Source organism: Lampetra fluviatilis, chromosome 26 (genome assembly GCF_964198595.1).
Source record: "Lampetra fluviatilis chromosome 26, kcLamFluv1.1, whole genome shotgun sequence".
Taxonomy (NCBI): domain Eukaryota; kingdom Metazoa; phylum Chordata; class Hyperoartia; order Petromyzontiformes; family Petromyzontidae; genus Lampetra; species Lampetra fluviatilis.
In genome coordinates this window covers 3,822,988-3,848,369 of record NC_136300.1, presented here as the reverse complement: position 1 = coordinate 3,848,369, position 25,382 = coordinate 3,822,988, and the positions used below count along the sequence as shown (strand labels likewise).

At 50.1% G+C, this 25,382-nt stretch overlaps 1 protein-coding gene across 2 annotated transcripts in view; it reads right to left on the bottom strand.

The window, feature by feature from the left end:
- Window positions 1–829: 829 nt before the first annotated feature.
- LOC144941975 (uncharacterized) overlaps window positions 830–25,382 on the bottom strand; it is a 40,795-nt gene continuing 16,242 nt past the window's right edge. The window contains exons 3-11 of one of the 2 annotated variants that reach the window (XM_078868552.1): window positions 17,328–17,398; window positions 15,620–15,765; window positions 14,099–14,202; window positions 10,698–10,813; window positions 9,510–9,635; window positions 6,752–6,827; window positions 4,058–4,190; window positions 3,479–3,614; window positions 830–2,969 (exon numbers count right to left, since the gene is read on the bottom strand). In XM_078868552.1, coding sequence (XP_078724678.1) covers window positions 1,650–2,969; window positions 3,479–3,614; window positions 4,058–4,190; window positions 6,752–6,827; window positions 9,510–9,635; window positions 10,698–10,813; window positions 14,099–14,202; window positions 15,620–15,765; window positions 17,328–17,398 — 2,228 coding nt within the window. In that variant the 3' untranslated portion in view covers window positions 830–1,649. The remainder of the gene's footprint in view (window positions 2,970–3,478; window positions 3,615–4,057; window positions 4,191–6,751; window positions 6,828–9,509; window positions 9,636–10,697; window positions 10,814–14,098; window positions 14,203–15,619; window positions 15,766–17,327; window positions 17,399–25,382) is intronic. The other variant, XM_078868553.1, reaches the window with a different exon arrangement.

Below are 25,382 nucleotides of genomic sequence, written 5' to 3'. Positions count from 1 at the left end.
AAGTGGCGGTGACGTCACCACGACGCTTGTGCCAGGCCATATGCACCTTGAGGCCAAGTGAAGTGTCGAACGCCCGCTGGCAGGAGGTCACGGGGCAGACCCAGGTGCCACGGGCCGACACACACTCACATATACACACAAGCACACACGTGGCCATGCGTAGATACGCGTCACTTGCCGTCGTGAAAACACAAAGTTTCAATCGCAACAAACTAGGAACACAACAATCGTTTCGGGGTTCAGTGTGCGCTACACTCGAAGCACGAGTTTAATAAACACGACGACTGTGTACAGCCGACTGATACGATATTACAAATCACTACATGATCCCACAAATACGACGCATAACTTAGGCATTCAATCATTGTCAGCAGTTTTTTTTTGTTTCCTTCTCACCGATTACAGTATTTGAACTTTACTGCAGGTAAATACGAGCAGGCCGAGTTTGGCCCCCACAGTGCCAACGAGCACAATGAAGGTGATTTCACACGGGGGGCCCCCAATGTGTCCCACCACCCCGGGACCCGCATAACGGGGCTCCACGTCGCAACGTAACGGGGCGGAGGTCTTCACGACTCGGCGCAATTTGAAGCGATGCTCCAAGCACGCCCCTGACACACGCAAGTTGGCAACGGTCTCATCGAGTCACTAAACACAAGATTTATCGCCCCCCCCCCCCCCCTATGCTGGGCCAAAGGCTGTTTTGTTCGAAGCTAGGTAGCACCCTTGACTTTGAATGCATCTTACTCTTAGTTCTTTCGGTAAAGTCACGCAGGTAAAAAATGAAATAAAAAGTAATACAAATAAAAACAATAAATCACGACGTTTCGGAGGCAACACAAGCTTCCGTCTTCAGACGACGTTTCGGAGGCAACACAAGCTTCCGTCTGAAGACGGAAGCTTGTGCTGCCTCCGAAACGTCGTGATTTTATTGTTTTTATTTTTATAAATTTTTATTTCATTTTTTACCTACGTGACTTTACCGAAAGAACTAAGAGTATGAATCCTTGCAGTCACGAAAGCTTCAAATCTAGAATTTGAATGCATCTGCCGATGTGAGAACGACACTTCGGAGTTCACATTAACACTGTCCACAGCTTTGATTGGTCTGTGATGCGATTCGACACGCCGCCAGCATTGCGACTGCATGCACTTTGCGAAACTCGCGGGAGCAAATAAAACGTAAGGCTAAATGTTCGAATAATGTACAGTTAGGTTTTTGTGTGTGCTTTTTTTATAATTTCATAAACGAATATTATAGTGAACAAATGTATATTCAGTTCCATTCGCGGGGCAGTTTGAACCACAGCACAATCAAACGAGCGTTTTGGTTCTGCTCATCTTCATTAGCTATCCTGAGCCAGCAGCGGGAAGTTTCACACTCCACTAGAAGGGGACCAGCGGGTCCCACGCTACAACCGATGTTGAACTTCACACGACATTGTACACAGCTCATTCTACCAACCGTGGGGAAAGACGGCGACAATGAGGGCTCTGTCAACCAGTCCAGGACGTGAACTCGCAATCGCACGAATGACACCCCTGCTGCTTATAAATCTAGAATGACCCCTGATGCTCTACGGCCTGAGCCACACCTTGGGTTGTCACACCCGCGCACACAAACGGCGCGTACAAAGTCTGCGTAGTGATCACATCATTTTGCAACACCTGCGCCCCTTCGCTTCGGTGTTGTCTTCCCGCACCTCCCCCTTGAACGTTGGCACATCGTGATCGTCCCACTGCGGGCGGCGTGGCTCTCTCACGCCGTTTGCTTTGTGTCCTCCCGCCGCGTACGAAACTCCGGCCACCTGGCCGCCGCTCATCCCGACACCCCCCACGACGATGCTGGACCCGGTGGGGCCGCCGCCATTGTCATCGTCGTCGTCGTCCTCTTTGCTCGACAGATCGTCATCCTCGAACGCGTCGTTGAGGAGCTGCACTAGGACGCGGCTTTCATCTATCGCTGCCCCCCCCTCCGTGGAGGAGGAGGAGGAGGTGGTGGCGGCGCTGGACGGAGTGGCGACCTGCGGCTTCGCGGCATCGTCTGACGGCGACGACGGCGGCGGATTAGCGTCGGCAGAACTATCCACCCCGTGCGTCGAGCCAACCTTCGGCGGAGATGCAGGTTTCTCGTCAACGCCGTTATCTTCAGCATCGGCGTCCACGGCTTTCTGAGCACCATTGACGTCTACGCTATTCATGGGATCGCTAGACTCGCCGTTCTGTTCCAACGCCGCAATCACAGCACTGGCTGTGCCGCTTTCCTTTGGTGCCAAACGCTCGGCAGGAGTTGACGCCGCTGCTGCGCTCTCCGAACGCGGCGCCGTCTCGTCCTGCTCGGCAGCGTTCGCTTCTCCGTCATCGTCGCGAGGGTTTGACGCGGCAGCCGCGCTCGTGCTTGTGGGCGGCGGCTCGTCACTTTCTTCGCTCGCACCGGGTCCCCCCCCCTGAGCTGATGGAGCAGCTCCAGCCTTCGCATTCTCATCAGGCGGCTCGCCACTTACCGCGACGCCCTTCACAGCGGCCGAAACCGCCGAGCATTCGATGGGTTTTCCGTTGCTCAAGTCAGTCTCGCGCACATCCTCAACATTGCTGCCTGCGGCTGGCGCCACGGTGACTTGCGCGACAGGCTGCTGGACGACGACTTCCTGCGGCTGCCTGCTAACCGAGTGGACGTCGGCATCGGAGCCGTCGTCGTCGGAGCTGCAGTCGTCGTCTGCAGCAGAGTTTTTGTCCGCAGCCTCGGGCTCGGGCGACTGGCAGGCGTCGCTCGCAGAAGCGCTCTCACCCACCGTGTCCGAATCTTGTTCACCCGAAGCGGCGGCAGCGGGAGCAGCGTCACCCGCAGGGGCAGGCTGATTGGAGGCGGCGGTAGAATCCGTCGGAGCTGCTTCTGCACCTGAAGTTTCCCGTTTTGATAATCGCTCCGCGCCCGCGCCGTGCGTTATTCCATTGCCGTTCAGGGCATTCTGAAATGAAGGAAAAAGAATCCACCGCAGTTGCACGCAAATATACGGACATTGATGTTTGACGTTGATTAGAAGCCATTGATGTCATGTTGGGTAAATCGTGACAATACCATTACAAGCCTGTCCTGTGACTTGGGTGATAGACTTTTTGGAAACAACAATCATTAATAAAACTGCATTACCAAGTAACTGTTTACATCTCCTGCAATACCGCACTTTGTCCACCAGGTGGACCAAACATTCACGTAAAGTTTTTTTCCACCTAAGGCCCCATTAAGTCACACACATCTCATCATGAACCCATGCATCCCCAAATTCCTCCCAGTTAAAAATGAGCCCCCCCCTCGTCTCCAGCCAGCCAGTGCTTGTGACCGGCCGACAGTCGGAGTGGCCTCGCGAGCGAGTGCCCGACGTGCCAGCGGTCATCCCCGACAGCGACGCCGAGGGAACCAAAGGGCGTTTTTTTTTTGCGCTCAACTCCCACGGTGGGGCGCACGCCCGAGGCTCACGCGAGATGCCGTCCTGCCGTCCTCGGGTCGGGAGTCCTCGGCGTCGTCGTCCACGTCGTCCCGCTTCTCCATCGTCTGCCACACGATGGCTTCGCTCTGCATCTCCTCCGTGCGTCCCTTGTGCACCAGCTTGCTGCTGTTGGAGCCGGTCGGAAGGCGTGTGAGCGCGCGGCGCAGGACACCGCGTAAGAGCGCTCCGCTCATGTCGGCGTGCGAGTGGTCGTCCCGGCTAGCAGCTTAGCGGAATGCGGCCAAACGTAATGGTATTTTTGTTTTACAAAATGCACATCTTGCTGCCGCGCAAGATAAGGGAACGAGTGAATGAATGAGCGAGTCAATGAATGGACTGGTGAAGCGCCAGCCTCTCGGTGGCATGAAAGACAAAGGGAATGAGTGATTGAATGAATGAGTGAAGGAATGGACTGGGGAAACTTCAACCTCTTGGTAGCATGCAAGACAAAAGGAATGAGTGAGTGAATGAATGAGTGAAGTAATGGGCTAGGGAAGCATCAACCTCTCGGTGTCACGCAAGGCGAGGGGAATGAGCGAGTGAAGGACTGGAGTAGGGAAGCACACAACCTCTTGCTGCCGCGCAGGCTGCTACGGTGGAGCGGCAGGAACCCCCGGCGGTTGCGCACGTCCAGCAGCCCCCGCTCGGCGCGCTCCTTGAGCCGCGCGAGTCGCGCGCGCATCTCCACGTCCTCGCACAGCTCTGCGGGGGGGGGGGGGGGCGTGAAAACATCAGCTCCCGCTTGTGAACGAACAGAGGCACGGGCTCCCACCTTGAAGGCCTTGCGTGGCTTGCCGTAACCTCCTGCGGTCTCCGCGTGGCCTCCAGTGGCCACTGCCGTTTCCTGTAACCACCGGCCTTCCACAGGCTCTAGTGGCCTCTCCCGTGACCTCCCAATCTCCCGTCGTGACCTGCTGTGACTTGCCACTCTTTCCTACGGCCTCTCAAGAGCCTCTCCCCGTGCCTTCCTGTCACTTCCCAAAGTCTCCAAACATTGTGACCTCCCACAATCTCCTGTCACCTGCAGCGGCCTGCCACAGTTAGTGATGACGTCCGGTGGCCTATCATGGCATTATGTGGCTTCCCACGATACTCAGCGGTCTCATGTAGTCACTTTTGATCTCCCATCATATCCTGTGGCCAATTTCCTTAAGGGGAAAAACTATCCCTTAGTCTACAAGACTTATCCAAGTTTGCTCAATTATGGTGTAGGAAAAAGGGGCAATTTTCGCACGGGCCTCACACAAAAGAGGTTCCCCCAAGGAGGCCATTTTCTTTTTGTCGCTAATTAATTAGGGGGTCCCATTTGGCAACCGCCCTGGGCCCTCCCAGCCTCAAGCCTCTGGAGACCTCTGAGAGGCCTTGCCTGACCAGGAGAGTCCTGTTCCAAGATATATGGCCGCTGGTTTCTTTTCTTGCGTAATGTTTCGTGCCCATCAAACTGGAAGCGTCAGAGAAAAATACCCCATCAAGTGAGGGGATAACACTCCAATTCCACAAACATTGCCCGCCAGGTAACTCTCGTTGCTTTACTGCCCCTTTAAAAGCACTGCTTTTCTGTCAGTCTAATATTTTTTATTAATTCCTTGCACCATTTTAATCTAATACTCGTTCTTGTATTGCAATTAAGTTTGACCTTGTACCTCTTTAATGTTCATGTTTTTCATGATGTATTTAATTTTACTGCGTTGTTTCACTCCTGTAATTATACTATTACGATGATTGGACAGCAATTATTCTGACAGAGGTCTCCCTCGAACAACAGACCCCTCAAATCTCGGAAGCTAAGCAGGTTTGAGCCTGGGTAGTGCTTGGACGGGGGTGGCCACTACGCACACAACTGGCATTGCAACCTCTTGTGGGGCTTCGATGTTGGCAGAGGAGAGGTCAGTTGCGGCAAAATCCACTGTTGTACTCTGCCTTCATCAACCCGCGTCGGCCAGCGTGGCGTAGGACGGTCGAATAACCCGGGCGATCCTCACGACGCGGGGGAGGGCCCCCTCAACCCACCAGTGGATAGACCAAATGTCGTGGATGGCTGCTGGTCGCTGCCAAGAAGGCTGCTGTCAATTACACACCCCAACAGGTGAAAGGCGTTACCAGGGCGTGTTTCAAATTTTGCCGGCCTTGTGAAAGAGGGATTTTGCAACGAAGCGTCCGTGCGTTTGTGCCGTCGATCACGGCGAGGTTGAAAGCAAGTTCCTGGCCCCGTCCGTTTGAACGCGTTAAACCTGCGCAGCCGTAAAAAAAAGTTCAATCCTCGCCGTCCGGCCCTCCGTGGCTGAAGGTGACTCAGCCCGGCACGGCCACCGCCCGCCGCCTCTGAGCAGCGTCGTGTGTGCTCAGCGCTTGTCACATGCCGCAATGTTTAACGACACACACGAGTGTTTGCCCAACGCAGCGCGCGAAGCCGGCCGCCCGATTCCACGTCAAACGTCAGGGGAAGGAATGTATAGAATGTACCGATGCTTTGGCTGCCATCCCTTAAGATGATTGGGTGGCATTACAGCAAGCAGGTTTTTGGGAATAAATTACACGTGTGACGAATTTGAGTGTTGCTCCCATTGTCTTTGCGCGTGTTCGTCCTCCGCAAAAACTCCGATTTACCGTTGCTTTTAATGCTTAATATCTCATTTGTGCCAGTTGCATTCACTCCGTGAACCTAAATATAACAGGAGCTTATAACTTGCAATATACGTAGTATAAACTAAAAACACAGATGATTCCCACATGCACGGTTCAGTGCAAGCAGACTGAATGTCGGCATTGATTATCAATTGGTGCAACGCGACGCATCGCGCGCTTTCAGATGCGCTTCTGCGGCCGTCTGGAACGCTCTTCCAATATTAGGAAGCCAATGGAGCTATGCACTTTTAAATCTAGATTGAAAACTCATTTCATTAGAACTGCTTTTTTGTGTTTAGTTTGTTGTCTTTCCTCCGCACCTCCGATTAGCACGGTTGGATACGTACGGTGGAAAATAATCTCAACATGCATCCATACACTCCGCTCTATCTCTACCCAAAATGCCTCTCTACGTGCTATGAAGAAGGTCCGTTGCCAAAAACGTTGCCTCCTCTATACTTTTTACGGCGACAGCATCATTGACGAACGACGGGAGTTTTTTTCTCTCCCTCCTCTCCCTCGTAGAAGTGGCATCATCACGGCCACAACATCTGGGGCCTCCAGTGGCCACGATGCGACTGTTTTCCCGGTCCACGCGGTCGGCCGCTCGCGTCACCGGAGTTCTTCGAGCAACTCACCGACAGGCGTCTGCCCGTGCTTATTCGCCGTGTCGAGCCGCGCCCCGTACGCCACCAGGATTTCTGCGATGTTTTCCTGAAAGATAAAATGTTTGATGTATGTATAAAGATCCATCACCACCACCACCACCAAAACTCCGTTGAACTTTGGCTCGGCGAGGACGTTCCTGCTGGCGGTTACACGGCCACACGTGAACCCGGGCAGCAGACCCGTGGACCGAGCTGCTGTCGGTTGCGTCACGACTTGACAGGTTCGCCGATGACGGTTTCGCTCGATTACACCGAGCGGAACATTCTGACGCACGCCCCCCCCCCCCCGCCAACAACTCGAGCGCTGTGCTGAATAGGTCTTCCCCAGAGCAGGCAACCAATAGTGAGCACTGTAGCAAGTCACAAGGTAGCAGGAGCCTGGCCTGTCGATAGGGTGATTTAAAAAAAATCAACTAAACTACCATCGTTTGTATTTTGATGTAAAGCTTTCGTGACTGCAGGGATTCATATTCTTGGTTCTTTCGGTAAAGTCGCGTAGAAGAGAAATAATAAAATAAATTTTATTTTTATATATAATTTTTATTATTATTTTATGAGTGAACTGAAGCCTCAATCGGGTTAACCCTCCATCACCCGGTCACTGTCAATCTCATTAAGTTGACGCATTGCATACGAGTGATATTCGACCTCAGAAGTCTATGCCCTCTGCCACGTGCACTGCCCTCTAGCGGTGATGATGATGCCGTCATCAACTTTGATGATAATCTTTAATCAGCGAGATGAAAGATCCCCCCAGCTTGTTATGCAGGTTACGATCGATACCACAGACTCCTGTTTTCTGAGGTCAGAATGAGCTCTGACTACGAGATAATGAATTCAAGTGCCCTGAAGGAGCGACTGGGAGACACATTAAAAGTCCTGTACCCAGTATAGTTCAAGGATAACATGACGATGTAAATAAGTCAATACATAGAGGGTAATCGATTGTATGGTTACCCCACTAAATGAAGAGACAGACATGATAGGGAACTCAACATTTTATGGCAAAGCCTCTACACGGCTCCCCACCAATCTGAATTCATTACGTGGTTTTACACTGCTGTCACACTTTGAACCACATAGCCGGTGTGATTTCCAAAGAGGATCCATTGGAAATCAGTGGGGTATCTATAAATGGATCAAAACTATATACTCAAGATAAAACACGCCCCCTCAACGCTAAAAGGACACTGTCTAAATGCATCTGGCCTGCGTATGTCCCACGAAAAAAGGGTTTTTTATATATATAGATAGAAATATTAAATGTGCAATGGTGTTGAAAACAACTAAACCAGCACGTGGCATGCTTTGAGAGGAGTGTAATTTTTTGTCAACTGGGCACAATAATGAGAGATTAACGGCCGCACGAGAGGGGGTTGACGTGAAGGCATGCGGGCAAGGCAGCGCGTTTGGGCTCGTAACAAGGCGCTTTAAACACTTCCAAAATAGCCACAATGGGTCAAGAACACAGCCGACTGGAACGGGTCTGCGCTGCGCTGGTGAAACGGGAGGCAACCACCGTGCTCGTGACGCACAGGCACCCAGATGCACACGGGAGGCAAGAGCTGCGCGACTAGGGACCCCGACAGTCAACAACTTTCTTAAGCGAACGTAGACGCTCGTTGTCGACCCCCTTGGCGGAGGTGAACGCGGATGTCACTGGGGTGGATCGGTGGGGGGCACAGCGGTGGGCGTGCTGCGCTGTGAATCTGACGACCCCAAATTCGATTCCCGACCACGGCTCGCACCCCCCCCCCCCCCACCACTGACCCCTCCCACCCACACCCCACAACCTCCGCCACCACCCCACCGTCTCCCATCACCCAACCGCGCTGACCCCCCCGCATGGTCACCGCGGTCAAACAGCCCCCCACAACCCGTCAGGTGTGGGGGAGACTCTTGATTCGTGTAGCAGTTGGCCGACACGGGGCTGCATATGTACATACACGTGACATCATTACACAGAATGTTATTCTCTGCTAATTGTAATTTTGCTCTTTGGAACATTTCTTCTCGTTCTAATTTGATTCTGAGAACATTTTTCTGCAATTACATCCAAATTGCGATAATGACATCGGGGCTCCGAGCAAATTCCCCCCCCCCCCCCCCCATTTGAGCAGCTCCCACGGACGGCATCATTATTATTATTCGCGATTTGAGGCTTCTTTCCTCGCACTCGCGGATTTCTTCTGTGGCCACGCGGGTTCCTCTCTCGCGTGAAAAAACACCGAACAAGGGAATCGGACAAACCTCCTAGGCAGGAGGACTCTTTAACCCCGACCCAAGCGTCATGGCCAAGGCTGCGCAAAACGAATCGTGTCGCACGCCAGAAGTCCGGCGCTTGTGGAGGCAAGGGTTTGGTGCGCCACTCAGATTTGTTAAAATTCCTAACACCTGCCAGGATGAGAGGCGTCCGGGACATGGCAGTGCGGCAAAAGTGGGCTCAAGATTCTGTCTGCGCACCTTTGAGCTGTTCAGCCCCTCTCCGTGGATGTATTCTCTGGGCACCTCCGTTTCCCCGCACATGCAGCACACACTTATTTAAAAATGAATTGGCGAAACTTCTAGCAATTAGCAAGGTTTTCCTGGGTATATAATTTCACCGTTGTTGTTGTTGTTGTTGTCTGCGTTGCTCAGCGAGGCCTTTCCTGGATTCGTAAATAAATTAGCGTTGTTACTGTCGTTATTATTGGCGCTGGTGTCATTGTTTTCGGTGTTGCGCCCTGACCTGGCCCCAATAGGCAGCCGCGTGCAGGGGCGTCCATCCGTCTGCGTCCGGTACGTCCGAGCGTGCCCCGACCTCCAGCAGCACCCGCACAGCACGTTCATAGCCGTGCGCCACCGCCATGTGCAGCTGATGGGGGAGCGCGTGCCGGGGGCGTGAGGGGTGGGGGCAGACGGCGAGGGTTAGAAGAGTGCGGCTGAGCAAAGTCAGAAGTCTGCACTTGCAGCTGACGGCAGTGCAGATCAGCATCATTATTCACCGCTATTAGCGGAGGCGATGATCGTCCGGGCGGGTTTCGCACGAATGCGCCCAGGTGTGCCGCAGGGGTTGGTGCGAGGTTCACTTCAAACGTAGATCGGGAGTCGTGATGGGTCGTTATCTTAAAAAATCGTGGGGTTTTCTCCGCTTACACGTGCACCAATATTCGATGAGAAATTGCCCAAAAATGCCGCAGCAGAACACAAGTGGAAAAACAATTCCAAACCCAGCATGGCTTTTCTGGATTGATGAAAAAAAGAATTTGCTATTGTAGCCAGAACAATAGAATTGGTTTCAGCCACTTTGAAAAACAGGCGAATTGATAATAGTGGTAATTATAGTATTTATATCCATTTAGTCGGAATGTAATGAAAAATAATAATAGGTTTTACCCGATTCTTTCGGTCTTTCGGTAAAATCACGTTGATAGGTACAAACGAATAAAAATAATACCAAATTGTGGCACTTCACCGAGTCGCGCGGGGTCAACGAATCGTCACTTGCCCACTGGTTACAACAAAGCACGTGGAGCAACGGTGGCCAACTGGCATCTCCCGAGCCGCATGCGACTCTTTAATCCACCCACGCGCGGCTCTATCGAAGGGGCGTAACACGTAGGGCGCACTATCACAGTCGTAGCAGAGAATAATGAATGTCTCCCGTGCTGTGCCAAAAACTGTTTATATATATATACACACGTGGCACTTTGCAGAACTCATCGCTACTTTTCGGCCCATGGTCTGTTACAGGCTGGCCACCGCTGGCATAGAGGAAGCGTTTCTCATCGCCAGTCTTCGCAAGCCACCGCGATCTGGCTTCTACCGTACACGTTGCGAGCTGATCACGCGGTGTGGGGGCAATAAATCCGTGCGACGCGTCGCGCCGCCGGTGGTGTTTTGCTGCCGAGGGCTGCTGCGGTGCGGGCTGCTTTACCACCACCACGCCGTGGTCGTCGGGCGCGTTGAGGTCGGCGACGCTCTGCGTCATCTCGCCGATGAAGGAGTCCTCCGTGGCTTTCCGGGCGTCTTCCACCACCTCTTCGGTGAGGCCTACGCACAGGGCGCAGGTCACGCAAGCACACGCGGAGAGTCGGCGGGGGTTCTCGCCTAAGCCGCAGCAAAACCACCTTGCCCGTCGTCGTATATTGTACGACGGCCACGTGAAACTGTTAAACGACGCTCAACACGTCGAAATATCGCAAATGATCAGGTCTGGTTTTTGAAAATAAAATGTGTTTCGTTTCCCGCAGTTAAATTCAACAGTTCCAGTGAAATGTGTGTTGTGTCGCAAGATGAATAATTCACACGGCTCCATGCTAGAGAATGCCACTTGGGATGTTACATCACGGAGCTACTGCCGAGATCTCTTCAAGTGATCTGACAACACACCCTGCCATAAAGATGATCATCGCATGACAGTCAAACCAATATTATAATTTACAATTTTTAGAGCAGGAAGTTAGCTAAATTATGTGAACAAATATATAATTTATTGTTACGTTTCTTTTGGAGACCAGGATGAGACCAGGATGAGACCACCTGCTCACTGCAGTTGTGAATCTGGTCTATTAATCATCGGCGGCCTGGCTTCAAACCCAGGATCGTCTCAGCAGTGCTAGATTATTTTAAGCGTTTATTCAGTTTTAGTTTAACATTTGAACGTGGTCTTTAAACTCACTTTGGCTAAATCTAAACTCTGAGAATAAAAAAAAATCTGGGTTTGACAATCTCGCTACAATCTCGCAGCAGACTGCGTGTGAAAGCACGCCACATAAAGTTAAACGGAGAAAAATTCCACTCCATGGATTTTCTGAGATTATTCTGTGAGTGGTGCTCTGTGAGATTTCCGAATGGATTCATCGTATTGTGACGTGATGCCAATAACAGCTTGATGGGAGTAACTTGGGGAAAACATTTTAAAAACATAAAAAAGAAATAACGTGAGCTTTTACCTGGTTATGAATGAAACCTTTATGTATATATATAAACCAATTAAATGCAACCAGCTCGTACTGTCCAACTACAAATATAAATCCATGGGCTTTATTGGCAGACGTTTTTAAGTATGGACCAAAAATACTTAACAACGGGAAATAAGTAACAGGCGCTGCTTTATAAATGATTATCGGCTTATCTTTCAGAAATATTTTCCTTTCTTGAGAAACGTTGGCTTATCACAGTAATTATAACATTAATGATCATGATGGGGCTTTTCATTGGGTTCACTCTACTGTTCGTAGACAATACGACCATATAATTGCCAGGCTTACAATTATTATGACGAGTAATATTATGCTTATGATACAAACATTGAATTGTGCCCTTGCAAATTGATTATTTTCAATTCACTTCGATCCTATGTTCCCAAAGGAGAGGCCATCAACCGAGGAGACGGAGCGATGACATCGGCTCGTTTGCGGGAGCTAGGTGGATATTTGTATCACGTGATCGTGAGGAATGGGGACGGCTCTTTTGGGCCTTCATCCAGCTGTGGAGAGACCACGACTGACGTTGATGGGGACATGCTGTACGTGACCGATTCACGTACGTATGGATGTTGAACTTCTTTCGCACCACACATAGCCAACCGTGCTAATCGGAGGTGCGACACCCTCTGGCCATAAACCCTGTAGCCACTAGAGATTCCCACAATTGCAACAATTTACTCTTGAATTTAATCGTGACCCTGAACCGCAGCAAATGCATTGAATCACAGTGGTGGGGGGGTTGAATTGTGAATTGTTAAATGCATACAAAACCTTCACCAATTGGAATCCTCACCAATCGTGAAACACCTCCATCGTCAAAAGTTAATTTACGAATGAACAAATCCCCATCACAGGTCTCAATGTGACCGTCCAAGAAACACAAAGCACACTCATGCATGTGTCGCGAGGCACTCGATGCCAATTACGTGAACCACAAGCGGAAAAACAATGCGTCGCATTCAAAAGCACGAGACGTAATCCCTAATAAGGCGCCTGTTCCATTACCAGCCACGGTTGTAAAATATTTCCAGCCCTGCCGCATTGTTGAGTTTCGTTCAAGCTCCAGAAGGGATTGTGTTTATTATTTATTTATCAGCGGGTGAATCAGTTCAACGGTGTTGCCTATAATAGGGCAAAGCGAACAACTCCGCTTGCAAGATGTGGCCAGTTTCGAAGCGATGGGAGCCTCGTGTTTCAGCCTTCAAGTTCTCGAGTTTGTTTTGTTTTGCCCAGGTGCGAGGAGACAAGCACAGGGACGAGTCTCATTTACAAAGAGTGAACTCGGGGTCACCCAAACGACGAAAGCAAAACAAAATCAAATACAAATAAAGGACGGGCACAAAGCGAATAGGAATCGGTTCCGAAAGAAAAAAACAGCTGTCGCAGTAAGAATTCGAAAACATTGCGAAGATTTAAATCGACGTCAAATAAGTTTCCCCGCAGTGCAAAAAGTTCGCTCGGGCAGATTGATGTTGAGAAGGATCCTAGCACGATTACAGAAACGTTAAATGGATATAGGGTAACTATTGTACGAATATATAAACAGACAAGTGGCTCATAAGCAGTGCATAGTTTCCACACAGCTACCGATAATGCGGCAAACAGAACATCTACTCTTCCATCAATAATATCTCTGCTACCATGGTTACTGTGCCCGTGAACTTTACTCATTGATTCTTCCACCCATGCTAACAAGAGACTGTTTCGTCTCATCCACGCTGCGTTCAACCACCAACCCCGCAGGCCGCAGCAAATAAACTCACCCGACTACCCACTCACCCAACAACTCACCTACTCGCACCGCTCACCCACCATCACACACACACACACCTCTTGCTGCTTCTTTCCCCGGTACTGCTCGACTTTGGAATGCCCTCCCAACCATCCTCTTATCAGAAAGTTCTCGTAAAAGCTTTGCTCGATCCAAGAAAAACGTGCTCTATCTTATCTGTTGCACCTTCAATAGGGCTCTTTGTTGCAGGCCACTAAGAATGTTTGGCCTTTTGGTCAGCGAATGAACAAAAAAGAACAACAAAAACTCCACTTGCAAAAAAAGCAGGCGGCTTGCAAAGCGCTTAGGTTTGCCGAGTGGTGCGTCTTCGTCCAAAAAAAGGCCGGTGCATTTTCTCACCACGCTGCAACGGACAACTTAGCGAACTTAGCTACAACACGCCCGCTGTGGAGGTCGCAAGGCCTCGCTCGGTAAGGCCTCGGTCGAATTAGCGGCACGCTGATAAAAATGGGGCGAACAGAACAATGACGGGGGGGGGGGGGGGTACCCATCGTCTTTGCAAGCGGGGAGTGGGGGCGTCCGGAGGAGATGAGGTGAGGGGCGGCCGTCTCTCACCTCGGTGCCGCATCTCGCCCTCCAGGTAGGCGATCGTCTCGTGGTCGTCGCACACGTCGAACGGAGTCTCCCCGTCCTCGCTGAGCGCCAGGAGGTCCGCGCCCCTGATGGCACGGCGAGAGACACGCGGCGCGCAAAGCCGTAAGCAAATAAATGATAATAAATAAACACACCCTCCGTTCGTCTCTATTATCATCATCACGATCCGTGGACACAGAGCCGTAGGTGTCTGCTGCACATTTTGTACTTTTTCCCCACTTTCCTCTGTCTTGTGCCAATATGCTCCCAAGTAGTGCCACATGCTTCTGGCACCAACCTCTAATGTCGTTGTGAAGCCATTCTCCGTTAGGTCTTACTCGCTCTACGTAAAAAAACACCATACTTTTTTCTTTCCAAATCGGCTGATTGGGGTTGTCGCGATCTACATCATCAAAGCTCAGAGAGCTGCCGCAGGGGGCATGTGCCTCATGGGCGGTCAGCGGAGGGCAAGTCAGCAACACCATTGTTGTACTGTGCTTCTATGCTCCCCGCTTCTACCAACCCACACTGACCAGCGTCGTAAAGTATAATTAAATAAACCCCATTACCTGCGCGCCATGGGAAGGCCCTAATCCAGCAGTGGATGAACAAAAAGGATGGTACATGTACCAAGCAGAAACATTACCGTGTTGATGATTTTCTAAATCACTTCTGTGCCTGGAAACAAGCTTCTGATCACTCCTGGCAACCATTTTTACTGTAAAATTATCCAAGCCATGCCAAGGACTGTTTACAGGTACAAAAGTACACATCGTTATCAAATTACATGACGGAAGTCGAGCGTGAACAGGGCTTGATGATCATGTGATGAGCCCCTGTACCCGGAGCAGGGAAACTACAGCTGCCATGGGCATCTAGACACCCTCAATATTTGCAGATATGGCTCGGAGACAACCAAAAAAGGTTTGGGAAAATCACGGTATTTTTAAGTCGGCGTTTGTCTTTCTTCGGCAAGGCAACAGATGCTGATAATTCCGACGGCGAAAGCCTTTTAAACACGCAATAGCGCACTAACAGCAGGCTCGCTACTGAGCCAATGGCCAGCAGTTGTAGAACTCCTCTTGTCCGTGACAAAGTACGGCGGGTGAGCCTCACGAACACTCTCTGTAATCTCACTAATAACCAGCGGGGACCATTCGCTTGCAGGAAATGCCCAATTTCCAAACCGTGGCAACGCGCTCCTGACCCGAACCCCTCGGTACAACTCTCCCCCTCTCCCTATCCTCTACCGCACATCTCCCCCCCCCTCCTCTCCTGTCTCCCCTCTGCATCTCCCCTCTGCGATCTCCCCTCCCCACCCGTCTCTCTCCCACACATCTCCGCTCCCATCTCTCTCGTGGCCCTCCCACAACCCTTGCAAACGTTGTCTTTTTAATTTGACAGTTTTTTTTTGTTGATGAAACCCGATTCAAGAGCTTCTCAGCTCACGGGACAATTCTAAAGAAACTGTTCAAACCGCGCACACCTCCCGGCACGGCTCACCGTGGCACAAGTAGTCGCACGACCTCGGTGAACCCCTGCGCGCACGCGGCGTGCAGCGGCGTCCACAGCCCCGAGTCGCGAGCGTTTACCGAAGCGCCGCGGCTCAGCAGCAAGCCGGCCAGGTCCTCCCAGCCCCACAGGCACGCCTGCGTGGCGCCACCGCACACACAGCACACGCACGGGCACACCACAGCGCACAGGGGCGGTTTAATGCAGGGCACATAGACGTGGAAGCACAGTACAGTACAGCAAATGCTTTTGCCATACTGCCCTCTTGTCGCCTACAACGTAGCCCCACGGCAGCGTATTACACGAGCTTCAAGCTCAGCGGTCGCCCAATCCAAACACTGTTCAAGTTCATTTATTAGTTATTTTCAAGTTCATTTATTAGGTATAGCCCTGTGAGCCATTCAGCTCTTGAATCGGGTGAAACAAACAAAAAAGGAAAAACATGAACAAGAAAACATCTTAAAGTGACTATGTGCAAACAGAAAATCCAAGAAAAGACAGCAAAATATTGCAGAAAAAGCACCGTACACCAACACTGTGTGCAAAAATCCCAGTGGGTTGCAAGTCAAACAACAACAACCACAAGACAAGGCACAAGACAAACTGTCCAGGCTCCAGGCTGCTTAGCTTCCGAGACCTGAAGAAATCAGGCAGATTCTTGTTGATGTGGTCATAGCCACGACCCCAAGTATTAATTTTGAATGTCGTTGTCCAGATAAACACCCTTGCACGTCAGAAGAGCGATGAGCTGTTTATATTTTGTTGTTCCCCACGTGGGTGTGAATACAGGTGACATCTATTGAAAAATGCAACTGCAATATTATGGAACCAGTGGAGTTCATGGCCATGCTTACGAATTGAGGACGCGAGTGCGTCTGCGATGACGAGCGAAGCGCTCGCTCGGTTCGCGCATCAAATCCTGCCAACGTTACTCACATTGGGAGGTTGATTTTGGACGACAGGCAAGCGGGAATTAGGCGCGTGCCAGTGAGCATGGATCAATGAACGGACTGTTCCCACACTTATCCCAACGACCGCTAATACATAGATTAGCAGCGTACACACAGACGAGGCAACCCACTTCAGTTGAGTAGACTGTTGGGGCCTAGTGTTGTTGTTAGCAAGCATCTCTTAAGGCTGTCGCGGCAGACACAAGGAGGCGTTTAGTGGCCGGTTTTGTTTCAAATGCCCCGTCTTCAAGGTTGGGGCCTCTCTTCCACAACACGCATCGAAAGGTACAAATTCCCACGCCCCCACGGCGTGCTCCATCTTTCACAACGCGTTCTTTTGCACGCGGCGTTATAAACTCACCCGTGGCTGGGTGGGTGGCGACAGCGGTCGAGAGTGCACTGCCCTCGATGAGAAGATTTGCGAGAATTCAATTTCTGGTCAGGGGGGCAACTCGTTTCTATCGATTCAACCGACCGAGTGCCAATTTTTTTTTTTGGGGGGGGGGGGGGGGAGTCAATAGCAGTTGTCAAGCAAAAAAAAAACCTCACCCACCCATGGGAACGTGGAATTTCCACCACTGGCTCAGGGCTGTGTAAAGAAGTGACGAGTGACACCCCGCTGTGACCTTTTCAATTGTTTTTACAGGACGTACTACGACAGGATGTGTGTGTGTGTCTATCTCCAGGGTGCGCTATATTATTTATCCGCGCGAGTGGCGCAGGTCGTGGGTCGCGGCCCCCTTGGGCACCTGGTGCAGCGCGGTGAGGCCCTCCTCGTTGCACGAGTCCGGGCTCACGCCGTCCGACAGCAGCGTCGTAACTGCGGGGCGACACCGACATACACACACACGCACACGTCAACCCACTACACTCACCATCCACACACACACACACGTCAACCCAATACACTCACCATCCACACGCTCATGTAAATACTTCTGTACCTTCACACACTGAGAGTTGAGGCTAATCGACAGACATCCAAGGTTACAAACACGACGTCGCGCGGCTCTGTGGCACCGGCACAGTTAAACTCTTCTCATCCGCAATGTGGTGGATACTCGTGTATTGGCGGATCTTTGTTTCCGTGAAAATTACTCCTGGTATCCACATAGGTATCAGCGTAAGCAAGCAGATAATAGGATAGATTTGATTACAAATGTTATCCACACAAAGACACGGATAACAGGATGAATTTATTCATAATCAACGTTTTTGGGTTTAGATCGCGTTATTTATAAATGTGTCGTAACCCTCCACCACCCGACACGGCCAATCAGTAAAAAAATGTCTCGTTGACAAAAGACAAATAGTTCACTGCTTTAGCCCACCGGTGTGTTGAAGCGTGAAACCACAACATTTACAATTTTTGAGTAGCACGACGTTTCGCTGGTAATTGCATCCAGCATCATCGGGCAATTGGAGGGTTACGACACATTTATAAATAACGCGATCTAAACCCAAAAACGTTGATTATGAATAATATTGGTCGCGAAAGCCTACGTGTTAAACCGAGGATGAATTTAGCACTTCCACATCAAGGCTGCTGGGCGAATTATACGTTCATAGATGCGAATGCAAGTAATGTTGTCACTTCCGGATGGTTCCTCCAATTCTGCAGATAAAGAAAAGTAGAAAGAATCCGTCCGCAGACGACGCGATTTTCTGCAGCAACGATTAAGGGGGTTTGGAGAATTTGCGCGGAGACTTTGATCATGGGGTCTTGGACAACAGAGCCTTCACTGTATCAACGAATAGATTTTTTTTTTTATTAAAAGCATGCTCTTTCTAAAACGGCGCAGATTCACAATGGCAACACATAAGATAGGGGTCAACAAAGTCCGACCGAATTCCCATTGAGGATGTGTGTGAGGGGCTGTTCGCATACCCCGAACGCAACACAACCACCCACAGGGCGGCCGCGAACATGGAAAGCCCTGGTCACGAGCCCGGGGTGGGCCAGGAGGGGGGGGCTGCACAGCGGCCCCGTTTGTCTCGTCCCACCAATTTTAAACCCCAATTGCGCCCAAAGGCGTCGTCATTTCAGGAGACAACGAGCCCATTCTGACTTTCACGGAACTGGAAGGACGGGCGGGCGGACGGGGGCAGCGGGGCCTTAACCCACGTCAGAGAAAGGTCTGCGGAAGGAGATATCGTAGAACTGCTGTCTGAAAATAACTTCAGGCGATGTTTGGTACACACGAGGGGGGCGGGCGGCGGCACATTTCCACCCACTCCGCCGCAGAAGGCAATGTTTTTTTCACGCGACATTAAACGCGATGGGTTGTTTGTTTTTCTACTCTCACAAGAAATTCAATGCGAGTTGAGCCCAATGAAGAAGTGTGAACCCGAATGCAATGCGATCTGTTTTTTTTTTGAGGTCATTTGCGGCCAGGTTGAGGACAAATCGGCACACGCGACACCCGAGAACGCAGTTTAATTACGAGCGGATTCCTGGATTCGGATCCCAGGAATATGGCCGGTGCAGCTCAGCGAACGCAGTTTAATCACGACTGGTATCCTGGATTCGGATTCCAGAAATCTCATCGTGAGAGTGTCTTCGACTTCTGAACAACAGAGCCACTGACCTAAGCCTTTTGCAACAGTGGCAAAACATTATGCGATACTAGTGATGAATGTGATCTCGTTGCTGTTATAGAAACATCTCACGGGTTAAATAAAGAAAGGCCGATATGTCCCGGTTTCTTGTTACGAGTGCCCATCTTCTGTAAAAAACCTTGCCCGAGTGATTGCAATTCCACATCATCTTGTCTGCAGCTCTTCCCTCATCTTGCTACAATCTGTGTCTTGCACAAACCTCTCTCATTTCGCTCCACTTCTATCTCGTCTGTATCGCCCTTCGCCCATCTCCTTGCACGTCTTATCTTTCTGCTCACATTTGCCCCACCGAGCGACGTCCACATCTCTTGTCTTTCTCGCTTCAGTCATCTCAGGAGTCAGCCAGTATATCAACTGAAAGGGTGGGTGGCCACCGCCCCCCCCCCGACCCCAATGTAATGACACTGCTTAGGACCCCCCCCGCCCCCCCCCCAGCAGGCCGGCACCACCACCACCACCACCACCACCACCGGGCCACCCCCTTCGTTCTTACGTGAGAACAGGTGCCGCTTTTATCTCCGCGCGCCGAGGTGTGGACAAACGCTCGCGAAACGCTTGTGCGTGACAGCGTTCGCTGGGCTTCCCCGTTCCTTTTCTTTCCCGCAGTAAAGCGGCAACGCTCGTGGGCTGACGTGCAACACAAAGACTGCTGCGGTGCCTTAAGCCGCTCTCCGGTGCGTTCCAGTTTCCAGCACCGCACGTCTGTTGTGTGGGGTGCAATTCCCGAGCGTCGGTTTACACGACCCTGAATGCTTCTCGCATGCGAGCGTTAATTTGAAAAAGTCAAAAGGAGCTTCGTGCCAAGAAACATTCCGGTTCCTTCGTCAATCCACAGCCGGGTGACGGCCCCTTTCCGCCGAGCCGCGTCAGCGATAGCCGCCGTTTGTCCAACTTCACCACGCTGCGCAGAGCAGCGTGGCGAACGAAAGAGTGGGTCCCAGGATGTCACGTGGGCTGTTGCTGGGACTCGAACTCCGTTTGGCGGGTTCAAAGCGTGGTCGCACACACCGCGAGATCGTTCCGCTCTACCCCCTTGCGCACACATCCCACGCTGCATACGCCACGCCATGGTGTAGTGTGTGTATAAAACAAACACCTGCCAGATGGTAATGACCCATTTGACCCCAAGGGCTACGCAGACTGGCGGATTACAGAGTGCGTTATACCCGACCGCAAACGAATAACTACATCCGTCCATAATACAGCTTTTGTTTTGGGTTAGATCGCGTAAATATATGTCGTTAAACTCGCCATCACCCAACACAGCCAATTAGTAAGGTTTGTCACGTAAAACAGAACGTGCCAATTCGTCACTAGTACAGCACATCGGTGTGTTGGAGAGCCAAGCCACAACATTTACAATCCGAGTACGACGTTTCGCCAGTAATTACAACCAGCTTCATCAGGCCACAGCCAGATTTGTGTTCACTTGTCGGTTGGTGGTGGGTTATAACGACACATTTATTTATTTACGCGATCTAACAAACAAAAACACCTGTATTATGGATGATATTGGTCGCGAAAGCCTCCTACGTTTTAAATGGAATACATCCGTGTCGGTCAAGCCGACAAGTAGGCATGCGACGGCAGACTTATTTAGCGAGTAATATCCATTCTCGGGCTCGAAATACATGCGGTGAATAACGCGTGCGAGGATCTATTAAATATTATTTGCGAAAGTCACGTGAAATGATGGAACATTTAGGCAAACTACGCAAGGCATATTAATTAATTAATTATTTCAACAGACCACGAGCCTGAGTTGTGGAAATTAACCGAATTTCTGAGTCGGGGGCGAAACGTTTACATCAACCGGAGTGATATAAATACATAACCATCATTCATTATCAACGTTTTTGGGTTAGATCGCGTTATTTATAAATGTGTCGTAACTCTCCACCACCCGACACGGCCAATCAGCAAAAAAGTGTCACGTTGACAAAAGACAAATAGTTCACTGCTTTAGCCCACCGGTGTGTTGAAGCGTGAAACCACAACATTTATATTTTTTGAGTACGACGTTTCGCTGGTAATTGCATCCAGCATCATCGTACTCAAAAATTATAAATGTTGTGGTTTCACGCTTCAACACACCAGTGGGCTAAAGCAGTGAACTATTTTGTCTTTTGTCAACTTGACACTTTTTTGCTGATTGGCCGTGTCGGATGGTGGAGGGTTACGACACATTTATAAATAATGCGATCTAACCCAAAAACGTTGATTATGAATAATATTGGTCGCGAAAGCCTACGTGTTAAACTGACATAACCATCAATCACTGTAATCATCTGACTTGCTTGTCAGGGTATAGTTTGGTGGCAATGACAATATTCGATTCAGAACACACTGGAGCCTGAGATGTCTTTAGAGACTGGTCGTGGTTGGCAGTATTGGCCAAGTCCTCGGTGAATATTCTTTCCATGTCCATGGGGAGTACAGAATGTACCCGTGAAGAACCCACAATTATTACATTTTAAAATCACGCATTATTTGAGCTCTTCTTTCATCACCATAATCATCACCACCGTGATCTCTCCGCTGCTAGACAAATACCTCCCCCCCCCCACTCAAGCAGTCGCCATCCCATGGTCCTGTCGTGCAAAAATCCATTGAGCACATACTAGGATTTCGATTTAAAGCTTTCGTGACTGCAGGGATTCATCTTCTTGGTTCTTTCGGTAAAGTCACGTAGAAGGGAAATAATAAAATAATACAAATAAAACATAACAAAATAATTCTCACTATTTTATTGTGTTTTATTTTTATTATTTTATTATTTCCCTTCTACGTGACTTTACACATACTACGAATTCATCGCTAAATCTCCACTGTGGACATTTTCTCAGGCATGTTCGGTCCTTTCACTGCATTTCCATCATAAATCTCAACCACTGGCCGGCAATACATCTGTCCAGCTACACTCTCGAGCCAAGCCCGCTTACTTTTCAGAACAGCCAACACAATGTCACTAATTTGCATAAGTTGCTTAACTCACGTGTTCCTCTTCCCACCTCTCAGTGTCATTCCAAGCATGCATCTCCCCATGCCTCTTTGCATATACGTTCAGCTGTTGCTGTGTTTTTGTTGACAATGCTCGCGATGCATCTGAACTGACTGAACAAAAAGTAGGTGGTGGTGTAGTGAGATGAGAAGAATTAGGAGATTGTGGACAAATAGAGATAAAAGATAAATTATAATATTTCTGTTCCACGAGAGATGCTGCACGTTGTTAAGCCACCCCAACCCTATCCCTGCTGTCCCCATCCACAACTACTGGCTATTTGGATTCCTCCAGTGCGAATAAATATTCGGATTCTGAACTACGACTCCTGTGCAGCACATTCTCCCTCACCTCCACTACCAAAATAATTCCAACCGTGTGTCTGGGGGGAGGGCGGAGCCTAAGCAGCAAGAGGTGGGGCCTAAATAAGAAGGGGCAGGACCTAAAAAGGAAAGGTGCCGAAAGAGGGAGAGACAATGGGGACTAATAAGGGGTGGGGCCTAATGAATAATCGGCGGGCATGTAGGAGGCAGGGCCTAAAAAGGAGGTTTAACTTCCCTATTGCCTTAAGGTAATAAAGAATAGAGTCAAATACGTGCAGCAGGCAGCAAACCTTTAGTGGTCGCAGATGCGGCCACAGGCCAACGAGTAGATATGTATTATGATGGGAGAAGAGAGAGTGTTTCACGGGAGTATTTAAGTGGGGTCGGCGGGTGGGTAGAGTCACACTGCTGGTGTGAAGAAGCCTGGGCCCTCCTCTCCCCTGTGTGGAGAGCGGCCGTGTCGATGTCGCAAGCAAAGAGGGGGGTTTAGTGGGCATAGGTGGACGGGGGGAGGTGTGGAGAGAGTGAGATGGGTGGGGGTTCCTCCTTTAACTTGCTCCCTCCACCCACACATCCGAGGAGTGGGGAAAAAAACCTCGCACGTTCTTCAACAACAATGAGAGCACAATGATGCAAATAACAAACCAAGAATGCTCTTTGGTCAGAGCTTTAAACGATCAATCTCACAGCCCGAGTTCTAAAAAGGGAGCTCTTCCTTGGCTCAAGTTTCCTCCTTCAACGACCCTCCCCCTCCCCCCACCGCCTTCATTTAGCCGCCACAAACCGCACAACTCAAGATTCTTGAGCAATAACTTGGAAACGGATCATTGAAGTCGTTTCTCCCATTGCCCTTCCTCAACGGTGCGTTTTTAAAAAATACTCCACCCTTACCAGATACGGTTTGATGTCATGCTCAATGAAGATCCACGCACAATTTAAATTGGTGCTTAATTCACAATGCGCGCACCGCTATCTGCAACGGCCTCGCGATTTGATTGAGAAACTGCAGCCTTGAGGTCTTTGTCACGCAGTGTCTCTCTGTTGGCCACGTTTCAAACATAAAAAACGATTTGGAGCTTGGGGCTTTTCGCTTCTCGGATGCGGAACGCTCTGCTGCCCCTAGAACTCCGCTTGACCTCCGAGCCTCTCCCTTTGTAGAAATAAACTAAAAACGTTCTCATTTCGTAAGACGTTTTAACTCGTTGTGAAAAAGGAAGTGTGGTTCTTTTATAGAAGGTGTCTTCATTGCCATTGTTGAGCAATTTTTGTTAAAAGATACAATGTGCCTGTCATTTATACATTGCACTGTAATTTCTTACGTATATGTGCGTTTTAGTGACTTTTATCGAAGGTTGTTTTGCAATACTCTACGGCACTCCCGAAACCGCGTTGTGGTCGTTTGCGCCTCAATAAATATTTTAAATAAATGTACCCCGGAAACCACACCAAATTAATCTGGGTGCAGCCATGTATTTTCTCAATCCCCTGCTGAATGAGAGCCTCCACACGCCATGTGCAGCATGCGCACACATATTTAACATTTAATATTTATTCAGGGAAAGTCCCACAAAGTCAATAAATCCCGCATTGGGATTTCGGGACAGCGAATCCCCTTGGGCGAATCGTCAGCCTCCTTCAGGCTCCTCAGCCCGTGGAACCACAGCCAAGTCATATCCGTGGTGCGAGTGAGGATCGAGGCTCATTAAGAACTCTGAAGGCGCATCGCGTCGCTGCTTTGGGGCGACTTGTCACCTTAACGCGGCTAAACTAAAACATGTTTTTTTATTTTACCAGGTAAGGCCCACCGAGCCTTCCTTACCTTACAGTAGAAGCGACCTCGCCACAATTGATAGCTCAACAAAGTGGCGTATCGAGTGGAAATTTCTAAGGAGCCAAATACGCTAATCGCGTGTTTTCTAAATGCGGAGGGAAAACCCGGAGGACCCGGAGCAGTAGCAAAGTCCACGTGAACACGGGGAGAGAGCGATCATGCGAACTTCAAATATACAGGTGGTGTCAGGCTCGCGATTGAACCCACGACCTCCTGTATACCAGGCGAAGTAGTTAACATCTGTTCAAATTGTATAGGGCAGAAAGAAAAAAAACGCGTGCTCCGTCGGTAGAGCAAACGTCGCTGGACTCCAATGATTTGTTGCGGAAAAGTAGGGGGAGGGGGGGTGATAAGGGCTGGGCGTGCAGTGGGTTCCGTTCATTGTGAATGTGACAAAATAGGTGTAAATCATCCGCGGTGTTGTCTTGCCCGCCACATGTTCGCTTTCCCCTTGACGTCGGTGGATGCAGAAGTGATGACGGGCGGTGTGTAACAATTCTGCCATTCTCACCGAAGCGGAGGATATAGGTCAGTTGGTTTAAGAGCAAGAGTGCCCGATAATTGGCTTCTCTGCGTTGACTTTACAGCACAGCAAGTATTCTCACCGCGAATAGGAGCACGATTACGCGCAGGGCAATTGGGCCTGCTCGTTAGGTGCTCGTCAGCTGTAATTTTTACGATTACTGTATTTAGGGCTTCCACAAAATTCCCCACCCCCCCCCCTGCCTGCCTGCCCTCAGAGAGACTTGGTCCGAATGTGTTGGGTGGGTTGTGTAACCACAGATACGAGGGGGCACACCTGGGAGTCTGGCTCGAACCTCATCTGGGATTTACACAGCGTTGGTATATATTTGACTTACAGTTCTTTTACAATACGCTTTGCACAATAGGGGTTTGCCACTTACGTAAGGTTTAAAAAAGAAGGCGAAGGCACAGGCTTGCAATTGCTTGCTCGTGCCACTGCTGGCTGGAAGAGAGCCCCTTTCGACGCGATTTGGCCTACTCTTCCAAACCGGCCACGCGTTTTGGA